The 18,584-nt window shown below is 40.5% G+C and overlaps 1 protein-coding gene across 4 annotated transcripts in view; it reads left to right on the top strand.

Annotated features, from left to right (window-relative positions):
* The window catches only part of TENM1 (teneurin transmembrane protein 1), an 801,117-nt gene that overhangs the window by 713,738 nt on the left and 68,795 nt on the right, over positions 1 to 18,584 (top strand). For all 4 annotated transcript variants that reach the window (XM_059156967.1, XM_059156964.1, XM_059156965.1 and 1 more), the window contains one exon: positions 13,580 to 13,734. In XM_059156967.1, the coding sequence (XP_059012950.1) occupies positions 13,580 to 13,734 (155 nt within the window). The remainder of the gene's footprint in view (positions 1 to 13,579; positions 13,735 to 18,584) is intronic.

The following is an 18,584-nucleotide window of genomic DNA, read 5'->3' as shown; positions in this document are numbered from 1 at the left end:
AACTGAAGCCATAATAGATTGATAGGTCTGCTTTGCCCCCTCCCAAAGCCAAAATCCATCAGAATGGCTTCTGCCAAGGTTATCTGCTTTGGTTTCTATAATCTTTTCCTTGTGTTCTCTTGAACAAAGTAAAATCAGAACTGTAAGAGACTACTACCCGAGGCCTGCTTTAGGACTTGACTCTCAAAAGGCACGGCCCCACCTTTCTCAGAATTGGGAGCATTTCTGGGGAGAGGGGCCCGAACAGGGGCTACTTTTCAGTCTCCTGATTTTAGCCTGTTAGGCTTGAAATTTTATGAGAAACTACAGATCCACAGAGCACCTTCAAGACCTCTGTTGTGGTTTGTTTTGTTCTGTTTTGTTACTAATGCTAGTATTTTCTTTTCCAAGTATATCTGGTCTAGCTTTAACACATAACTTTATTCAAATTATCTACTTGAATGTTAAAAAAAATTATCCATTAACAGAATACCAAAACCACTGCCTTCTGAATTGGCCCTAAACTGATACCTTCCTAGTGCCTGGAAATGCTAGAGAGTTTTGAATTAAGGAAAATGAGAAAATGGTATCTGGGCTGTATTTTTTTAATGCCTCTATTTCCTTGTGTTTTCACTCTTTTCTTAGACTCACTGTTATTCATTTAGACTGGCTGTTATTAATCTGCTTTTTCCTAGTTGCTCAGATTGTTCCCTTTCTACCATAGATCTCAGTCATTTATTCTATAAACCTTTCTCGGTTTTTATCTTAGTGCTTTCTAGCACTACTGTGCAGCAGGAGCACGCAGCTAAATGCTGTCACCAAACACTGCAGTGATCTCTTGTGACAACAAAGAACTCCTGGTTATCAAACAGGTATCCAAAAATGCCATCATATTAATTAATACTTTCAACATATTTAACTGGTATCTGTAAGACACCAGTGCCAGTAACCAACTATGCTACTTAGAAGACTCCCACTGGTTTTAACTACTCTGACAGACCCATATCATGCTCCCAGTAGATCTTGTTAGGAAAAAAAAAAACCATGTTCACTGAGCTCCACCATTTTGTTCAGCTTTTCAAGCAGCAAATAATCTGGTCTGCCTAGGAAACTTTGGAGATTATGAGTGGACCAAAAAGTCATGGTCCCTGCCCATGAGTGGAATATGATTTGGTTGAGGAGAAAAGAGAGGAATCCTTAGAGAAGACTATAATCTAGCATTAGGTTGTGGGATATAATCTATAAACACTCCAAGGGTTCAGAGAATGGGGAGCTGATTGGCATTTGGAGGAAAAGGAAGGGGAAAATGAGCAGAAGGGGGAAGACGTGGAAGAAAAGAAAGGAATCCAAAAAAGAGGGAAAGAGAGCTGGAAACTAGATTCGAACCTCTATTCTTGATAGGTAAGGTTAAGTAAACTCAAAACAGAATAAGATCAAAGAACCAAGGCAAAGAAGAGAAAGTAGGGCAGTGGAGAGCAAAAAGCCAATGCTAAATGGGCAATGAGTAACTCAGCCCCTCCTATGAAGATGAGGATGGTCCTGAAATGGATTTGTTAAAATGACCCGTACTTTTATCTCAAGTGCATTCTTGGGTCCTGTCAAAAGAACACAGGGTGTCAAAACACCCTGTGCTCTCAGTTATAGGCCAGACCTTAGATTTTCAACCTAACAACACTATGCCTGTTGTGATCCTCATTCCTATCCACTGGGACTGGTAAAATCACATGTCTTCCCCTGGGCTCAGAAGATTTCTACCATCAGCAAAGAATGATGAAATTGTCTGATGTAACTGACAAGGAAAAAGCTTCAACAAGGTATTTGCAAGTCTTTGGGTCAGTTTGTGGATTGTAATTATTGAGGCTAGACTGGCACTGTGTCTTGAAAAATGAGCAGGATTGGGAGACTAGGAGAAAGAAAGGGCCCTCCACGAACAGGGAACATAGCACAGGCAAATAAAGTAGTGATGGCAAAAAGAAAGGTATGTTTTGGAGCCATTATGTAGACCACTTTGACTGAAAAAGTGAAACAGGACCCTGTACACCATCATTGTCAGCATGGCGGAGATGCTGACAGAATTCCACATCAGGTTCCTGATCTCTAAGTCAATCCATGCTGAAGCAGGTACTCACGTAGTGGATAACCGCCAGCATGATTCCAGAAGGCTAAAAATTAATCAAAATCATAAATATGAACATCACTTGTGTTAACCTTTCAGAAAGATTTCACAGAGTAGATTTTTTTAAAGCCTTTTTTTATTAACATATATTGTTTGTTTCAGGGGTACAGGTGTGTGATTCATCAAGAAGAGATATTATTTTATTTGATCTTTACAGTAATTCCCTGACGTGGGCAGCTCAGCTTTTAGTCCCACCCGTAGACAAAGGCAGATACCTGAGCATTGGAAGATTGTGGAAAGTTTTGAAAGTCAGTCAGTCTCAACCAGGTCACCCAGCTTCTAGCCCCAGACTCTTCCTCCTCCTTCTATCTCTCCCATGAACATGTCTGGGTGGTTGAATTTCAAGAAAAGAGATGGGGTTGGCCATGGAGACCCCAATCTCAGCCAAGACAAGGGTAGGGAAATCACCACCCCCCATGAACAAGGCACCCCAGTAGTTTTCAATTCTTTTAAGAAAACCTTATTGCCTACAGATTGTCAAACCTGTACATGAGGATGTGGAAAAAAAAAAAGTGTTGTTTGTCTCCTCAGGCAAAGTGCTTTGACTATTTTTTTTTCTTTTACTCAGCTGTCATATTTATATGTGTGTGTTGTAATCGAAAACTGATTGAGCCCAAATCAGCCCTCCTAAATGCCTCTTAATCTCCCATTTAAGAGGTTTAAAAATTATATTCATGCAGTATTTGTTACCCTGCCTCACCTTTTGCCAATGACTGTTTGCCACTTCTGACTTTGTGAACTTCTCTTCCAGTGTCAGCTTCATTAGTCAAGATGTACAGATGTTGGAAGAATTTTAAATGGGCCTTCTGTATTGTTTTTGAATAGGCACTACATGCAAATAATTATCCTACAGAAATTTTAATTCTTCTTGAGTTAGCCCAATTTTGTGAATAGCAAGCACTGTCAGGCTTAATTCCTCATATTCTGCTTTTATTGAGTATTCAGGCCAAGGTATTCTACTTAGTTTGCTTTTTTATTAGAACCTCTTGGTCATTCACATACCTTGAGAGAGACTCATTTTTCCCTAGAGTGTAACAACTGCAATTAGTTTTTGCTGGTCCATGGGCAATAAATGAACTTTCCCTCCTCAGGCTAATTGTTCACATAATGTTCTTGCGAGGCAGTTTGTTTCCTTAGCATGACAGAGGCATTTCCTCAAAATGTATCTTAGTAGTGTCCCAGATATGGTTACTTGATGTTTGAAGAATTTTTTAAGAGGGGGAGGGAATATAAAGTATTCAGCTTGCATTTGGTAAACCTCATTAATCTTAGCCCATATGTACTGAGTCCCCTTAAATCTCAGCCCGCAGGCATCTTTTAAGCAAGAATTCTAGCACAAAAGTAAGAGATGTGTGTTTCAGCTTGAACTAGAACCATCTATTTACCCCAGTATATCTTACACACACACACACACACACACACACACACACCTGCCTCTTTAAAACAAGGAGAAATAATTCATACCATTACTAGTATCTGGTAATGTTAAATTACTGTAAAATATTGAGACACCACTACCACCTCTGGCCCAGGATCTCCCTGAGCCAACTGCATAGCATGGAACTTCATTTATTTGGTTCTCTGGATGGAAACTTTAGCCATCTCATAAAAGCTTGAAGGTTTTTATAGCAACCGCTCAATTGCAGTATTTCCCCTAAGCTAACAAAATTGTTTTCAACCACTACCTCGTCTATGGTGAATCTAACATAGGGCAACTCTGCTACTGACAAAGGTTACATGATGCCTCATGGACTTCAATTGTATACTATGTCCGTCCAACATGGAAAAGCCTAAAATGTCCAACCAGGGCCTATGTGGAAATGTTTGTCCAGGATTCTAGGCTTAGACAAGTCACTTCCAGAAAAAATTATAGCAATGACTGAGCAATTGGGACACCACTTAACACCACCTTATCCTTTTCAATGTGCTTCCATTTCATTGGCTCTTGTGAGCTTCACGCCATTTTACCCTTTATAGTAGTTGGATCTGGATTAGGAAATCAAGACACTAAGTAGTTTAGTGTCTGAGTAGTTAAATGCCTTCCTCAAAGTCCTACAGCTGATCTATAACAGAAATCAGCCTGAAACCCAGATCCCCTGATGTGACCCTGGAGCCAGCATTCTCTCTGCTTTTCCTTATGTGAAAGCAAAGAAGTGAAGCGCATTAAGGCAAAATCTTGAGGTATTTCTGCTTCCTTAGTATTCCTGAGATGGTAAGATTGGAAGACATCACACGATCATAACACAGAGCTCTTAACAGAGCAAAGTGGATTGGGGGGAGCCTGATCTATTCACTGTGGCTAGCTACATGGATCAAATTAATTTGCAGATCATTGGATCCATGGTTCTTATTCTATTTTGGTTGGTCAACACAACCACTTCCCCTACCAGTACTCTAATCATCACTTATTGATAGGGGACGGTACTCCTATTAAAGGTCTTTAGAGAGAGAAAGTATCATTCCCTCCTTTCTAAACTCACTGTTAGGGAAATTCACTTGCAGCTCTTGACCTCATGGCAGGCTTTACTTGATTTAGGTTAGGTGTGTTTCAACATACAGACAGTCCCCAAGTTATGGTGTTTTGACTTCACTGTGGGGCAGAAGCCATACACATTCAGTAGAAATCATACTTTGAATTTTTATATTTTACCAGGCTATCAAGATGCAGTACAATATCTCAGGAGGCCAGGCGGCAGCCGCACCTCCCGGCCACATGATCACGAGCAAAACACAACCATTCTATTTTTCACTTTCCACACAGTATTTGATAAATTATAGGAGATATTCAACACTTATGATAAAATAGGCTTTGTGTTAGATGGTTTTGCCCAATGGTAGGCTAACATAATTATTCTGAGCAGATTTAAGGTAGGCTACATTAAGCTATGATGTTCAATAGATAAGGTGTATTAAATGATTTCAGACTTAATGATATTTTCAACTTACAATGAGTTTATCAGGACGTAACCTTATCATAAGTTGAGGGAAATCTGTAAATGTGTGAAATGAAGTCTATAATTCAACAAGTTTTATTGAACATCTGGTGCCTGGGTCTACTGGATTTGATGAGATATCAAAGTAAAGCATAGTAAAATCCAGTTTTTGCCCTCAAGGAGTTTTTGCCTGGACAGAGCATGATTGGAGAATTCACATTTTAAAAATCCCCCCAAAATAGAAACCAGCTTCTGTAGGTTAGAAAGCAGAGGGACCAAAATGAACTGGAGTTTGTACGTAAGGCATTCCGGAAAAGAAACATCTTGTAGAAGGCCTAAATGGTGAATAGGATTTCAGTTGGCAAATGTAATAGTCAGGCCAAGCTAACAAGGAAAAGGGGGAACAAAAGGAAAAAGAAAACAACATGCACTCTCAGTGGCTTAACAAAAGCAGTACATTTTTTCTTGCTCACATCATAGTACAAATGGGTTGCCCTCCGGCGGTGAGAGAAACCTCTGCCTCAAGTGGTAATTCAGGGAACCAAGCTCCTTCTGGCTAGTAACTCAATCCCTCTGTATCTGGGTAGCCTGTGTGGGAAGAGGGTGATCCATGGAAGAGCTCAACAGAGGTTTTGTTAGGGGCCAAGCCTAGAAGTAGCATACATCACTTCTGCCCACACCTAACTACAGAGAAAGTTGGAAAAAGAAACCTAGGTCTATTCTCAGAAATAAAAATAGGGTGACCTGAATACATAGCATTGTCTCTGCCATACTAAAGTGGGAGGGTTTTCTGAAGGAAGGACAGGGAAGAGAAAGGTGGCAGACCAAAAACAGAGTTGAGTTCACCTGGGACACCTCCTTTTCTGGATGGATTTGACTGAATTTGGTGAATTTGTCACAAATTTTGAGCTTTGATCATGGTGGGGATAAAAGAGGCTGCATTCTTAGCAAGTATTGTATTGTCAGCCATCCAGATTATTTCATTTTCCAGTGATGAAAATCACAAATACATTTGATTATTTTGGGTTTTACAGTGCTAGTACCAGACATAATTTTTAATAGACTTTAGTTTTTAGAGCAATTTTAGGCTCATAGAAAAATTGAGCAGAATCTTCACACATTGAAACTACTCTGTATGTTACTCTAATGGTAGATACATGACAGTATACATTTGTCCAGACCCATACAATGTCCAACACTAAGAATGAACTCTAATGTAAACTGGGGACTTTGGGGTAATAATGATGTGTCAATGTAGGTTCATCAGTTGTAACAAATGTACCACTCTGGTGGGGGATGTTGATAGCGGGGGGAGGTTATGCATCTCTGGGGGTAGGGGATATATGGGACATCTCTGTAGCAAGACATAACTTTTAACAGCTGTGCTACACTGGTTATTAGATTCACTCCAAGTTCATGGATCTTCTCTGCCCACAGAAGCCTTTTCACTGACATTATATTCCTCATGATTATCCTCTAGCAAGCATCATAAATTGGCAACTCGAGGAATAAATCTAGTTCAAAAATATAATTCGTTTGGCCCATACTCTATTTATTTAAGAAAAAAAAATTGAATGCATTTATGTGGAATGTGCTCTTTTGTGAACCTCAGTTTTCCCTAGAACCTATATAATCTAACATCTGGCACCAATTTACAAATTTATGTCACCTGCCTGACCCCTGAAAACATAGGAGTCTGTAACCCTTGTTTCTAGGGACTACTTTTTATGTGGTAGATCATACTGTAATAGTCAAGTAACCAAAATCCCCATCACATGGAAATTCTGAGTACTGCCTCAAAATTCACCAGCTTTGTGGGGGGTGAAGCCACAGAATATCTTTGAAGGATAATTCTGAAGAGGTCCAAGAGATCCACAGGAATATAAGAACTCTTAACCATCTTTTGAGAAGGGTCATTAGTTGCTCTGACAATTTAACAAAAGCAATGGACCATCTCCCCATACACAAAATACTTTGCAGATAATTTCATGGAGTTTTTTGAAGCCTCTGAAACCAGTCTATACACCACTCCTGTGGTAAAGTGATAGATTGCCCCATTTAGGCTTCATGGAAGAGGGATTAAGAGAATGGGCATTGAACTCAGACAAACGAGCTAAATCTAGAATTTTCTAGGTAGGTAACCTGGAGTTATTCACTCAACCTCTGAACTTCTATTTCCACATCTGAAAAGTGACAATAATACCTACTCCACAAAGCTGCCATGAGGATTAAATGAGAAATGGATGTAGAGAATCCAGCCCCATGCCTGGAATATCATAGTAGACCCAGCAAATGAAAATGGTTATTCTTAAGTGTTAGTAGACAGCCTTTACGGGTTTTCAGTGGCACTTACCTGGATTTCACACTAGGCTCAACAGTAATTCAACACGGCCATTCAGATTTTGCTTATGTGTCACTTACTCCAAGAAATCACTTGTGACCTTCATTTCCCGGGCCCATTCCCCAAGGTTACTCCCACGGCTTCCTGCACTTGCTCTAAACTCTTGCTTATCTCAAGGTGCTGTAATTGCCTTGCCATTGATTCCTTTCCCCCACCAGATTCTGAGCTCTGTTTTATACTACTCTGCTGTACTTCGAGTGCCTAGCACTGTACCTGACCTATAATAGACACAAAATAAATCTAATAAGGAATCAGGAGAGAGAGCTTCCCCAGCTAGCTTTTAGAAAAATAGTGGTTGATGGATATAGGAGAGCCCTTCATTGACTGTGCCTTGCCCTGAAGGTTAAAGCTTTGAGAGGATCAGAAGAAGATGAAGAGAAGACAAATGCTAAAAACTGGTCTTTTTCTCACTCGGAATTCTTGGTTAACTAACCCAAACATCTATGGTTCCTTATGATACCTCTGAAGCCCTTTAGAAAGTACCTTCTGAGCCGTGAAAGAAAGGACTTTCCAGTCAGTAGAATATTCATTTGAATGCTTATCATTTTTAATTTGTATTTAAATTCTTTGGAAATTGACCTTTACTGTTTAGAATATACTGTAACTTTTTTATTAAATAATATCAGATTGAATAAGGCACACCATTCACTAGTCATGTAATATTATAGTGAGTTCTTTAGAGTCTCTTACTGAAGAAATCCTGTTCTCATTGTTAAGGACACAGTGAAATCGCTTCAGCTGTTCATTAAGCTCTGCCTCCTTCCAACCCTAGTGACACACAGATATTTGTAATTCCTCCAAGTTCTAGAAGCTCCATTTAGGGGCGCCTAGCAAGAGGACTTAATAGGCTTACTGTGCAAAAGTAACTTGACCCTTTCTGATCCCAGTGGGTAATTAAGTGGACAGTAATCAGATCAGTTGGAGAATGGACTTTTTTGTCCCTCGGAGAATTTCCATATAGACCAACATATGATACCAATTTTCAGAGAAATGGATTGCACATAAACAAAGCTAAATATTTTAATCTCTTTCTGATTTAAAATGCTCTCTATGATCAACAGCTAATGTCAGATACACAATTCAGCACTTTCAGTGTTGGAGATTGAGCCGATGCCATATTGTGCTTAGGACATTTCCTGAAAGTTTATTTTAACCATTTATCTCTGTATCATAAAATTAAAGAGCACATTGTGGCAGGGAAAAAAAAAAAAAACAGTATTTCAGTTTTCTGGCTGCTAGGGCTCTAGATGGAGAGAATTTTATGACTACTTTCCAAAGCCTATATTCGGAAAGAAGGTTCATTTTTTAATATAGAAATAATAAAAATGTAGGTGGCCTCAACAGCTGTAATTTTTATAAATTAAATACAAAGATGCCTTCTGCCAACATTTAAAATTGGCATTCTGCACAACCAAATACTCTGATCTTCGCTGTTACCTAATTCAGGATTTGAGCCACTGTTTCTGGGCTATTAACCTCCACATCTGGACTCACAGTGACCTCACGTCAGGAAATCCTCTTCCCCAACAAGTGATACATTTATTAGTAACTATCCAGGCCGCCCTAGCTTTAGGCAATTGTCTTCTTCAGAATTATAGTATTTATTCATTGGAGGATAATAAGACAAGGGAAGGAGTCAAATAATTTCGCCTGTAATTTGCAGCTGTTTCATACAGAGCTATGCTTCACAGAGAAAAGAGCCTGCAGTTCAGATATTATATAATGTCCCCTACTTTGCATAAGATGTGGGGAATAATTTTTTTACAAGATGCACTTTATTTATGAGCAGGTCCTTCCATAGAAAGAGCTTGTTAGGGCTTAATGCTGATGAATGGAGACAGCACCATTCACACTTCCAGGTTATGGTCTGTCAGTGCTTTCATTATATGCACTAATTTACAAGGATTTATTTATTTTCTCACAAATGTAAAAATGTGCTCCAAGCTAAACATGCTGTCTGGGCGTCTGAGCCCAGTGTTTTCCTTACTGGAGGTGGGGTGGTGTGGGGACTCCAGCTGTCTGTGTTCTTCTTACCTTCCCCCACCCCTCACCCACTGCCTAACCTTGTGGCAACATCAGACATCTATATATTTTTGCTTGCTCTAAAAATGAATACTGGTTAAATTTTTTTAAACCCTGGAAGTGGTCTTCTCAATGCAATCTAACTCCTATCTTAGCCAAAGACTGTGCCTTCCATTGTGTTTTTAAGTGATAATGAAAATGCTGTCAGCAAGCACATCAACGGATGTGGCCATTGGAACAAATTACACCCACAGCATTAGGTACCAAATTTTGGAAGTCTGGGTACAACAATATCAAAACACGAAAGTCAGTTGCATCTGCAGATCTCACTAGCCCCAGATGGCTTTATGTGCTCTGAAATCACTCACATCCCCGTCCCTGAAAGATAAAGCTTAAAATACACGGGGCATGTGCCACCTTCTCCCACTCAGCCTAACAAACAGTAATAGCATCATTGACTTCCCTGGGCTACAACAATACTCATTATGGGAGGGGAGACCACTCCCTCGCAAGTAATGGCAAAAAGAATTCTTTTCCTGCCTGGGAATTTCAGTTTGGTTTTTAAAATTAGTGAAAACTAAGTATCCCTCAACCCTCACCCGTGAAGAGTTTGTAAAACTAGCTGTTTGAGCATTCTGTTTGTGTGCATATTGGTTAGCTGGTTGGTTGGTTGGTTGGTTGGTTGGTTGGGGAAGGAAAGTGAAAATATGTACATATAAAACATACCTGGATGCATTAAGAAAACATCTATCACACAGCCCCTCAAAGACGTTTCTACTATTTCTTTTTCAACTCCAAGCATAACTCCATCAAATTTAAAGAGTCTCAGGAAAAAACGGACTCTTGTAATTTGGACCATGATCAAAGAATTTCCTACACAAATATATGAAAGGAGAATATCCTACAACCCGTCAGCCAAATAAGCCCTGAAGGCCAACAGTGAGGATTTAATAAGCCTCATCTGTGGAATTCAGCCGACGTGAACAGAGAGAGAGCAGTTCCCAGTGTTCAGAAGTAAACAAAAATTAAAAGTGGAAAAACCATGTTAAGTCCAGGATTATCCTCCCTGGATCGGTACAGACTTTACCCTCTGATGGAGATGAGGAATGCAGTGGTCAAAGGAACAGAATTGTCCTCCCTGGTGTCCACACAAAGATGGAAGGACCCCCCCCCCACACACACACACACACAAACACTCATTTTGAGAACAATACATTTATTTCTCTATACCTTTTGTGAACCTGTTCCAATTTTTAAGGAATACATTTATTTCTCTATCCCTTTTGTGACTCTGTTCCAATTTTCAAGGGATTGGAAGCTCCAAATTTACTGCCTCCTCCTTAGAGCAATGCTTGCAGGATATTCCTCTTAGTTTCTATGCATCTGGATTCTTTGTCCTTTGATCTTCACAGGACTTGGCACAGTGACATTCAGTATGTATTTGGTAAATACTTCATGATTTCAAACACTTCGAGCGGAGCTCCTCTCAGCCTTTCTCTCTCCAGACCTGAGTCTTGATCTTTCACTCAATCCTCTTGTGACGAATTTTAACTTTCACACTCGCTGATATTTAATACAGAGGTCATAGAAGTTAATCATATGCATGCCACAAAGCAGACTAAATAGTAGGCACTCGATATACTGATTTTGCCAAAACAAAAAGCAGAGGTGCCCCTTGGTTCGTCCTCAGCCCAGATGTCCTGGGAATGTAAGAAATGCTTGTGTGCCACCATCCTTTGACCTGCTCAATCTTAAAAGTCTTTTTAAAAACTCCTTAACAGTCTTTCTGTATCTGCAAATGAAAAAGAGACTTATCAACATGAACTTCCCCTTGTTTGGACATGCTGGTTTCCTTGGAGTACGCTCCAAAACATAGATGAATTTAGAGCTATTCGGAGAAAGTTAAAATGAATCTGTAACTTTTATAGATATTAAGGATTAATACTTCATGAGACCTGAGTCTCATGTCAAGTCATGAGACATCAGGGTTAATCAAAGTATACCATAAAGCCAAGTCTTAATATTAACCTGCCAATGAATTAGTTCATCTAAAAGCAGTCTATTAAATTGGGTTTACAAACTGTCTTTAGGTGAATTCACTCTTTACCACGGAGATGATTTTGTATGTGAATGTGCACACACTCCAAAAGGGCATGCTTGTTATCACAGATGTTCCTAACTTGAATATATATTCTGTGTTTCACGAGGTCCACTGGGTAAATGCGAGGTAGGAAAAGACTAAATTGTAGACCAGTTTTTAAAGTAATGCCATGTGGTTATTTTCAAGAGCACTATCAAAAGCACCAAGGGAAGCAGGAGTTGAGCCATATGTTCTTTATATGCGTCTGACACTTTTAAATGTATTATTTCATATGATATTTATAACAACCTAGGCAAAGAGTAACCAACTCATCCCAGTTTGTCCAGAACTGTCCCAGTTTTAAAACTGAACCCTGCCTCAGTCCCAAACTAAGATGGTTGGTCACCTTAGCTTAGATAAGGAGGTAAACAGTGTTCTGAGACTTATTTCCGGCGTGGCTGAGGGTTCCCCCCACGCCGCCAGCAAACAGTTCTCCCATACCAGCTCTGTGCCCTACAGTTTCACTCAATTCTGACACAATCGACCCAGAGAAAAGGTCAGATCCCACAGGTTAAGGGCTCAGTCCCACAAAACTGCTCCCCACACACCTGTGCTTCTGGCCCACCAGCTATAGACTGGAGGTTCCAATAACCCCTTCTCTGGGTTTAGCTAGAGGGGCTCACAGAACTCAGAGAAACTTTTACTTACTAGATCACTGGTTTATCATAAAAGGCTCTAAGTCAGGAACAGCCAGATGAAAGGTCCGCATAGGACAATGTATGTGAGAGGGGGTATGGAGTTTCCTTGCCTTCTCCAGGCGCGCTGCTCTCCACAGATCTCCATGTGTTCGCCAACCTGGAAGGTCTCCAAAGCCTGTCCTTTTGGGTTTTTAGTAGAAGCTCTATTACATAGATGGGATTGATTAAATCATTAGCCATTGGTGACTGAACTCAGTTGCCAGCCCCTCTCCCCTTCACAGACGTCTGGGGGCGGCACTCAAAGTTCCAACCCCCTCTATTCCTGGATGGTTCTTCAGGTTCTCCAGGATTCAGTCCAAAAACCACCTCATTAGCATAACAAAAGACACCTTTATCTCTCCTGCCACTTTGGAAATTTCCAGAGTTTTAACAGCTCTGTGCTAAAAACAGGGACGAAGGCCAAATATATATTTCTTATTATAAATCACAATATCACAAGCAGATAATCTTTTCCATATTTCACAGAAGAGGAGGCTACAATTTAGAGAGACGAATGACTCAAAATCACACAGGAGTTGTAAATGATGTATTCAGTATTAGAACCCAAGCCTTCTAACTGCTATTATATATTTTCCAAAACACCAGGCTGTAATTAACACAATGTGTAAAATCTACTGTGAGAATTTTATTGGCTTTCATTTTTTTCTAGAAGTTTAACCGTTCCCTTTGTGACACCATAATTTTGCTCTCCAAACTCCTCTGAATAGGTAACACAGAGGAAAAAACTCAGTCCAGTTTATCAGAATTATTACAAAGTCTCTCTGTGAGCTGAGTGTGAACTGATGACAATAACTTTAATGCTTTCCAAGTCAGTTATTTCTAATGCAACTATGAAAATAAGCGGTGGCCTGTGCATCTACAGCCTAAACGGAATGTAACGTACCCTACCTCCTCTGTCTTTTCCCATTTATCTTAAAGAGGATTTTTTTTTTCTGTTTGTGGAGCTAGGCAAGTATTGGAGGGGGATGGCAATATAAAGCTAGACAACCCAAAGTGATTAGACCTTCCTTTATTTCCACATGTTACATTTTATCATTTCTTCTCAATACACAAAGAAGTGAATGTGTGTCCGAACAAACCTCTCCCATTACTGTCCTGTCTGTGCTGAGCAAAATTGAATCCATATGTCTTTAAAATGCTTTTCCATTTCTGTGGCTTCTTTCAAAATACGGATCTTGGTGCAAATGTGGCCCACTAGATTACTAATGCTCATTTGCTCTTTCTCAACAGGCATCACAGTGGATAGGCATGGATTCATTTACTTTGTCGATGGGACCATGATTCGGAGAATTGATGAGAAAGCGGTGATCACAACTGTAATCGGCTCAAATGGTCTGACATCCACACAGCCATTGAGCTGTGACTCGGGAATGGACATCACTCAGGTAGGCACCGCTGGTTTTCAAGCGCTATCACCATTTGGCATCATGGAAATGGATAACAATTTTCTCATGCAGAAATTAGGTAGAAAGGAAGCCTGGTGTATCTGTTATAACACCAGATAGCAGAAGTTTCTCTTTCTACAAGTTAGTTACCTTTTTGCCTCCGCAGAAAAACTCACTTGGGAGTAGAGCTAGGTGATTCAAAGTTGAATCAATTGGAGGGTAAGGCCAGTCTTTTGTGAAGTATTTTCCAAGAAATATAATTTTATTATTTTTAAATAATGCAGTAACTCACATTCGAAAAACCAGTGATGACCGAAGTCCTTAGAAATCTTTTGTAATGTATATGTGAGCATGACTTGTTATTCATGTGTATGTAAACAGCTTTCTTTAGGGCATTTGAAAGTCTTAAGCAGAGGCAACTTTCCCTCTGAGATCTAGTGTACATTTGTTTAGGAAAGCTCTTTGACAGAATAAAAAGGAAAATTCAGTGTAACGTTCACCTGAGTTGAAAATTCTGATTTTACCACAATTGTACAAAATTGGGATTTGACACATAGAGAGGTTATAGAGCATACAGCATAATCCCAGCACCCTGTGTGCGTCTTCCTTAGTCTGCGGACACGAAGAGGTTGGTATGTTGAATGAGAAAAATAAACCACACAGACCTCAAAGTGATTTTTGTGCCCTAATAGTCCATGAATCTGTGACTCTGGTGAAGCAGACTATTAGATCATCTTTTTAAATGAATTAGAGTAGAAGTTGAGAATTTTAGGATTGAGTGTATCAGACATGGTGGTTTTGACTGCAAATAATGAAACATGTACCTAAAAATATTTTCAACAATAAGTTCTCCTGATGTCACATGGTGTGATGGTCAGAGGTGAGAAAGATGCCAGCAGACTTCCTTCTTGTGTCACAAGGACAGGAATCGTCCTTATGTCACATGGCTCTTGCCTCCACCAGGCACTGGTGGAGTCCCCTTGAAGTCCCCTTAAAAGGGGAAATGGGGATCACCAAAATGGATTCAGGCCATAGAACAGGGTGACCTTCCCGAAGTCTGTTACTACCTAATCCTTGAGCCAAAATCGGGCTTTTCTTGGCAAGGAATGGAGGGCTGCTGCATGGGGGTGGGGGGGGCAACCAGTGATCTCCTCCACAGTCAGGACATTCCAGCCGCTTCATTCATTCATTCCTGGAACAAGGAAACTCAAGTGAACACATCATCCGGAAACCTTGCTTTAGTCACTAGCTCTATTCTCCCCTCCTATCTCCATCCTCCAAACATACACATGGCTATAAAATTCTAGAAATGTGCCTCTTGGGTTTTTTTTTTTCTTCTCTATGTGCCCCTACCACACCCCAGAAAGGCAGAAAGTAGTCAGAGATAGTCAATTACAAAAATAAAATGGGAATTGGAAGGCCTGGAAAACTGGTCCAATGAATGAACCATCCTTCAGAGAGAATTGAGTAGATCAGTCTGTCGCGTCGTAGAGCAGCCTAACTTTCCATGATGCAAAATCCTACAGAAGGCAAGGAAAAAGAGCATTATTTATGGCAGTAAGGAAGGGTGTCAATGTGTTTCTATGGAGGAGGGGGACGAAAAAGAGAAGATGCACGTATATGATTCACTTGTGGGATATTTTTAACTTAAAATAGGACACTTAGTATCGCAATCAGTCAAGTCTAAACAACTTCTCTGTTTCTGTGTGGAAAAATTATGCTCAAAAGAGAATTCTTTGTCTAAATAGAGCAAACATATGATCCTCATCACCATGAGAAGGGTTCTTTCTCACATGGCATTTGCTAGCCATAATTGCCACAATAAAAGCTATCTCATCCCTTTCTGGCTGGAACTTAGAGTGTAGCCCCTTGAAAAGGAGCCCTGGTAACCAGGAGACAGAATCACATTCTTGCTATGGCATTTCATTCCAAGCCACAGTTTCCCCAATGCCCTCCCTCCCTTTATTTTACAGAACTTCAGCTTTAGAGAAATAGTAGCTTTGGGGCTCCTGGGTGACCCAGTTAAGCATCTAACTACTGCTCAGGTCATAAACTCAGGGTCCTGGGATTGAGCCCCACATTGGGCTCTCTGCTCAGTGGGGAGGCTGATTTTCCCTCTCCCTCTGCCCCTTCCCCTGGCTCATGCTCCCTCTCTCTCTCAAATAAATAAATAAAATCTTTTAAAAAGAAAAACAGTAGCTTTGGGGGGTCTAGGGGAATTTAGTGGGGCAGAATGGGAGGAAGGTATTAGAAATTAGCAAAACTGACTAAAAAAGAAAGCAGGCTTTATGTCCAAATTCTTTGGCAGCTTTCGTTGCTGCTGTCCATTATTTCCTGTTCTGTGCTTAAAGCACTCTAAAGAATAATTAGAACTCTTCCTCTTAGGCTGGCACAAAACAATGAGCCTGTAATGAAGTCTACCTCAGTGTCCAGATGATGACCCTCCACCTTTATTAGGGACTTGCTATTCATGGTTCCATTGCCTTAGTCTGGGATTATCTCTGCTGCTCCAAATCCCATTCCCCATCCTCCTCACACCTCACCTCCTCCAGGGGATGCTTCCCTGATAGTTCTAATCCTCACTGTTATTTTACTCTCTTACAAAAATTTAGTAACACCACATTTAATAAGGTAATCTGTTCTCTTGTCAAACTGTATCCAGCTAGTCTACCAAGGTAGACTGTATGTTCTTTGGGTATGCATAATAAGTGCTCAGCAGACACAGTTAACACATAAACCGATACCAAAAGGACAATATGGTGCAAAGAATATAGAAAAGTGGTGAGAAATAAAGCTAGAGGTACATAGCGATGACAGGGTGATGTTTTATCCAGTGGACAATGGGGAGCCAATAATAACATTAAGCAGAGAAGTACTGTTTAAAAAGATCGTTCTAGGTGTTGCATAGAGAATTGAAGGAAAGGAAATGGTGTTATAGGCAGGGATTCAGAGGCTATTGAAGTAATATATGTGTGATGGGGAACATATATATATATACATATATACATATATATATGATAAGCACCTTGTCAAAAGACTTCTTTAAAAATTAAAACACTTTCCAATGTTTTTTGGATGTCCAGATGATGTTTCTTTGGGATAGAACTCTGGTGACACCGACCATAAAGCTGTTCAGTTTAATGAGGGTTACAGAGGCAAGCAATGATAATGACCAAACCTAAAGAATCAGCAGTACGGATCAAGAAACCTAGGTAGATTCGTGAAATATTGGTGCTAAAATCAAAAAACTTGTTGATTGGACTTAATTTCAGAATTAATGAAGTCCAGGTACGATGGTACCATTCCCTGAGATGAGGAATACAGGAAGAGGAAACGCAAGTTTGGGGGCGAGGGTTGAGTGACGGGCTCAACGCAGGACATGTTGACTTTGAAGTGCCAAGGCAGCTAAATAGGGCTTTCAGGTGATTGGAAAGAGGTCTAAAACTCAAGGCCTGAAATGGAGGTTAGATTTGGGATTATCAGTCCACACATGCACAAATAGGGTGATGGATGAGATCTTCCAGGGAGAGTACATAGCATCAGAAGAAAAAAAGAGAGGGAGAGAGAGAGAAGGCTTAAGACCAGACTCCCAGGACATCAGGGGAACACCTGACAGGTAGGAGGAAAACCAAAAACATGGGCAGTCAAAATGCCAAGGGAAAGAAGCTTTTCAAAAGGAAGGGAATGGTTAATATCAATTGCTGCTTTAACGGTCACATAAAGGAAGCTGGGTTGGGTTTTTTTGTTTTTTGGGTGTTTTTTTTTTTTTTTTAAGAAGCCATTTGGTTTGACAGCATTCGTGACTTTGATAGGAGTGCCTGTGGTAGAGTGCTAATTAATTGGAGTAGGATTGCAGGGGTAGAGTGGGAGGTGAGGAAATGGGGAAAGTAAAAATAGATCACTTTTTTGAGATGCTTGGCTGGGAAGGGGAGACTCTGGCATTAAATCAGATCAGCTCCCAGGTGTATGCAAATCAGCACCCGGGTGTGGCACAGGTGGACAAAAAGTGGCGAACGCTGAGTGAACTCAGCTGGATGAGAGCATATAGTGCCTAGCACGAGAAAGCCAGTGTATGGCACAGCTGCCCAGATGCTCAGCCTCAATGGCCAGTGTTTCCCCCGCTTGTTTAGACAGCTATGGTAGACTGGGGCCTTATGTTTTCCCGGACTGTACTTAAGAACATGGGCTGTCTTCAGCTAGAAGGAAGGAAGCTGACTTGAGAGCTTAGTAACACCTGCCAAGAGCAAAGCCCCCGTTGTTTCTAGTAGTACTTATGGTGATCCAGCTGAGCTTATACAGTGCTCAGTTTCATATTTCAGTAAATCAAAATATATTGATGGGTGAGGATGGAGATAAATGTCTGAGTGAGAGCACACAGAGTCTGCTGACAGAAACAGACAGGAGAGAAAACAGAGGCCTTGCAGCATGAAGATTTGAATCAGGCCTTATGAGGAGCTTACTGATTCTCAGACTGTGTGGCAGCATCATACATTATCAAAAGACCTTACAGAGTCTCCACTGTTTGAAACCTTTAAAGCAAATGTTGGATAGCAACAATACAAGCCTCTCTGGACTCAGGAAGAGGAACCAACTATTCTCTTCAGGCCCTTTCCACCCCGAAGGTTGCTTTGCAGAAATGTAACTCCATTCCTGAAGTTTCTTGTTACTGTCCTTGCATTTCAAAACCAAAAGGGATCCAGCAAGGGATGGCCCATCCATGGTAGCATAGTACCTTCTGAAGTTGAGAAGTGATATGGAGAACATTCTTCTTTCTCTTCCTTGCTTTTGTCTTTTGCACTTTTCTGAGGCAAACCTGAACCCTGAGAAGAATGAATGCTCCATAGTTTGCC

This window comes from Mustela lutreola, chromosome X (assembly GCF_030435805.1).
Source record: "Mustela lutreola isolate mMusLut2 chromosome X, mMusLut2.pri, whole genome shotgun sequence".
Lineage (NCBI taxonomy): Eukaryota > Metazoa > Chordata > Mammalia > Carnivora > Mustelidae > Mustela > Mustela lutreola.
This window is presented reverse-complemented; position numbering and strand designations above follow the sequence as displayed.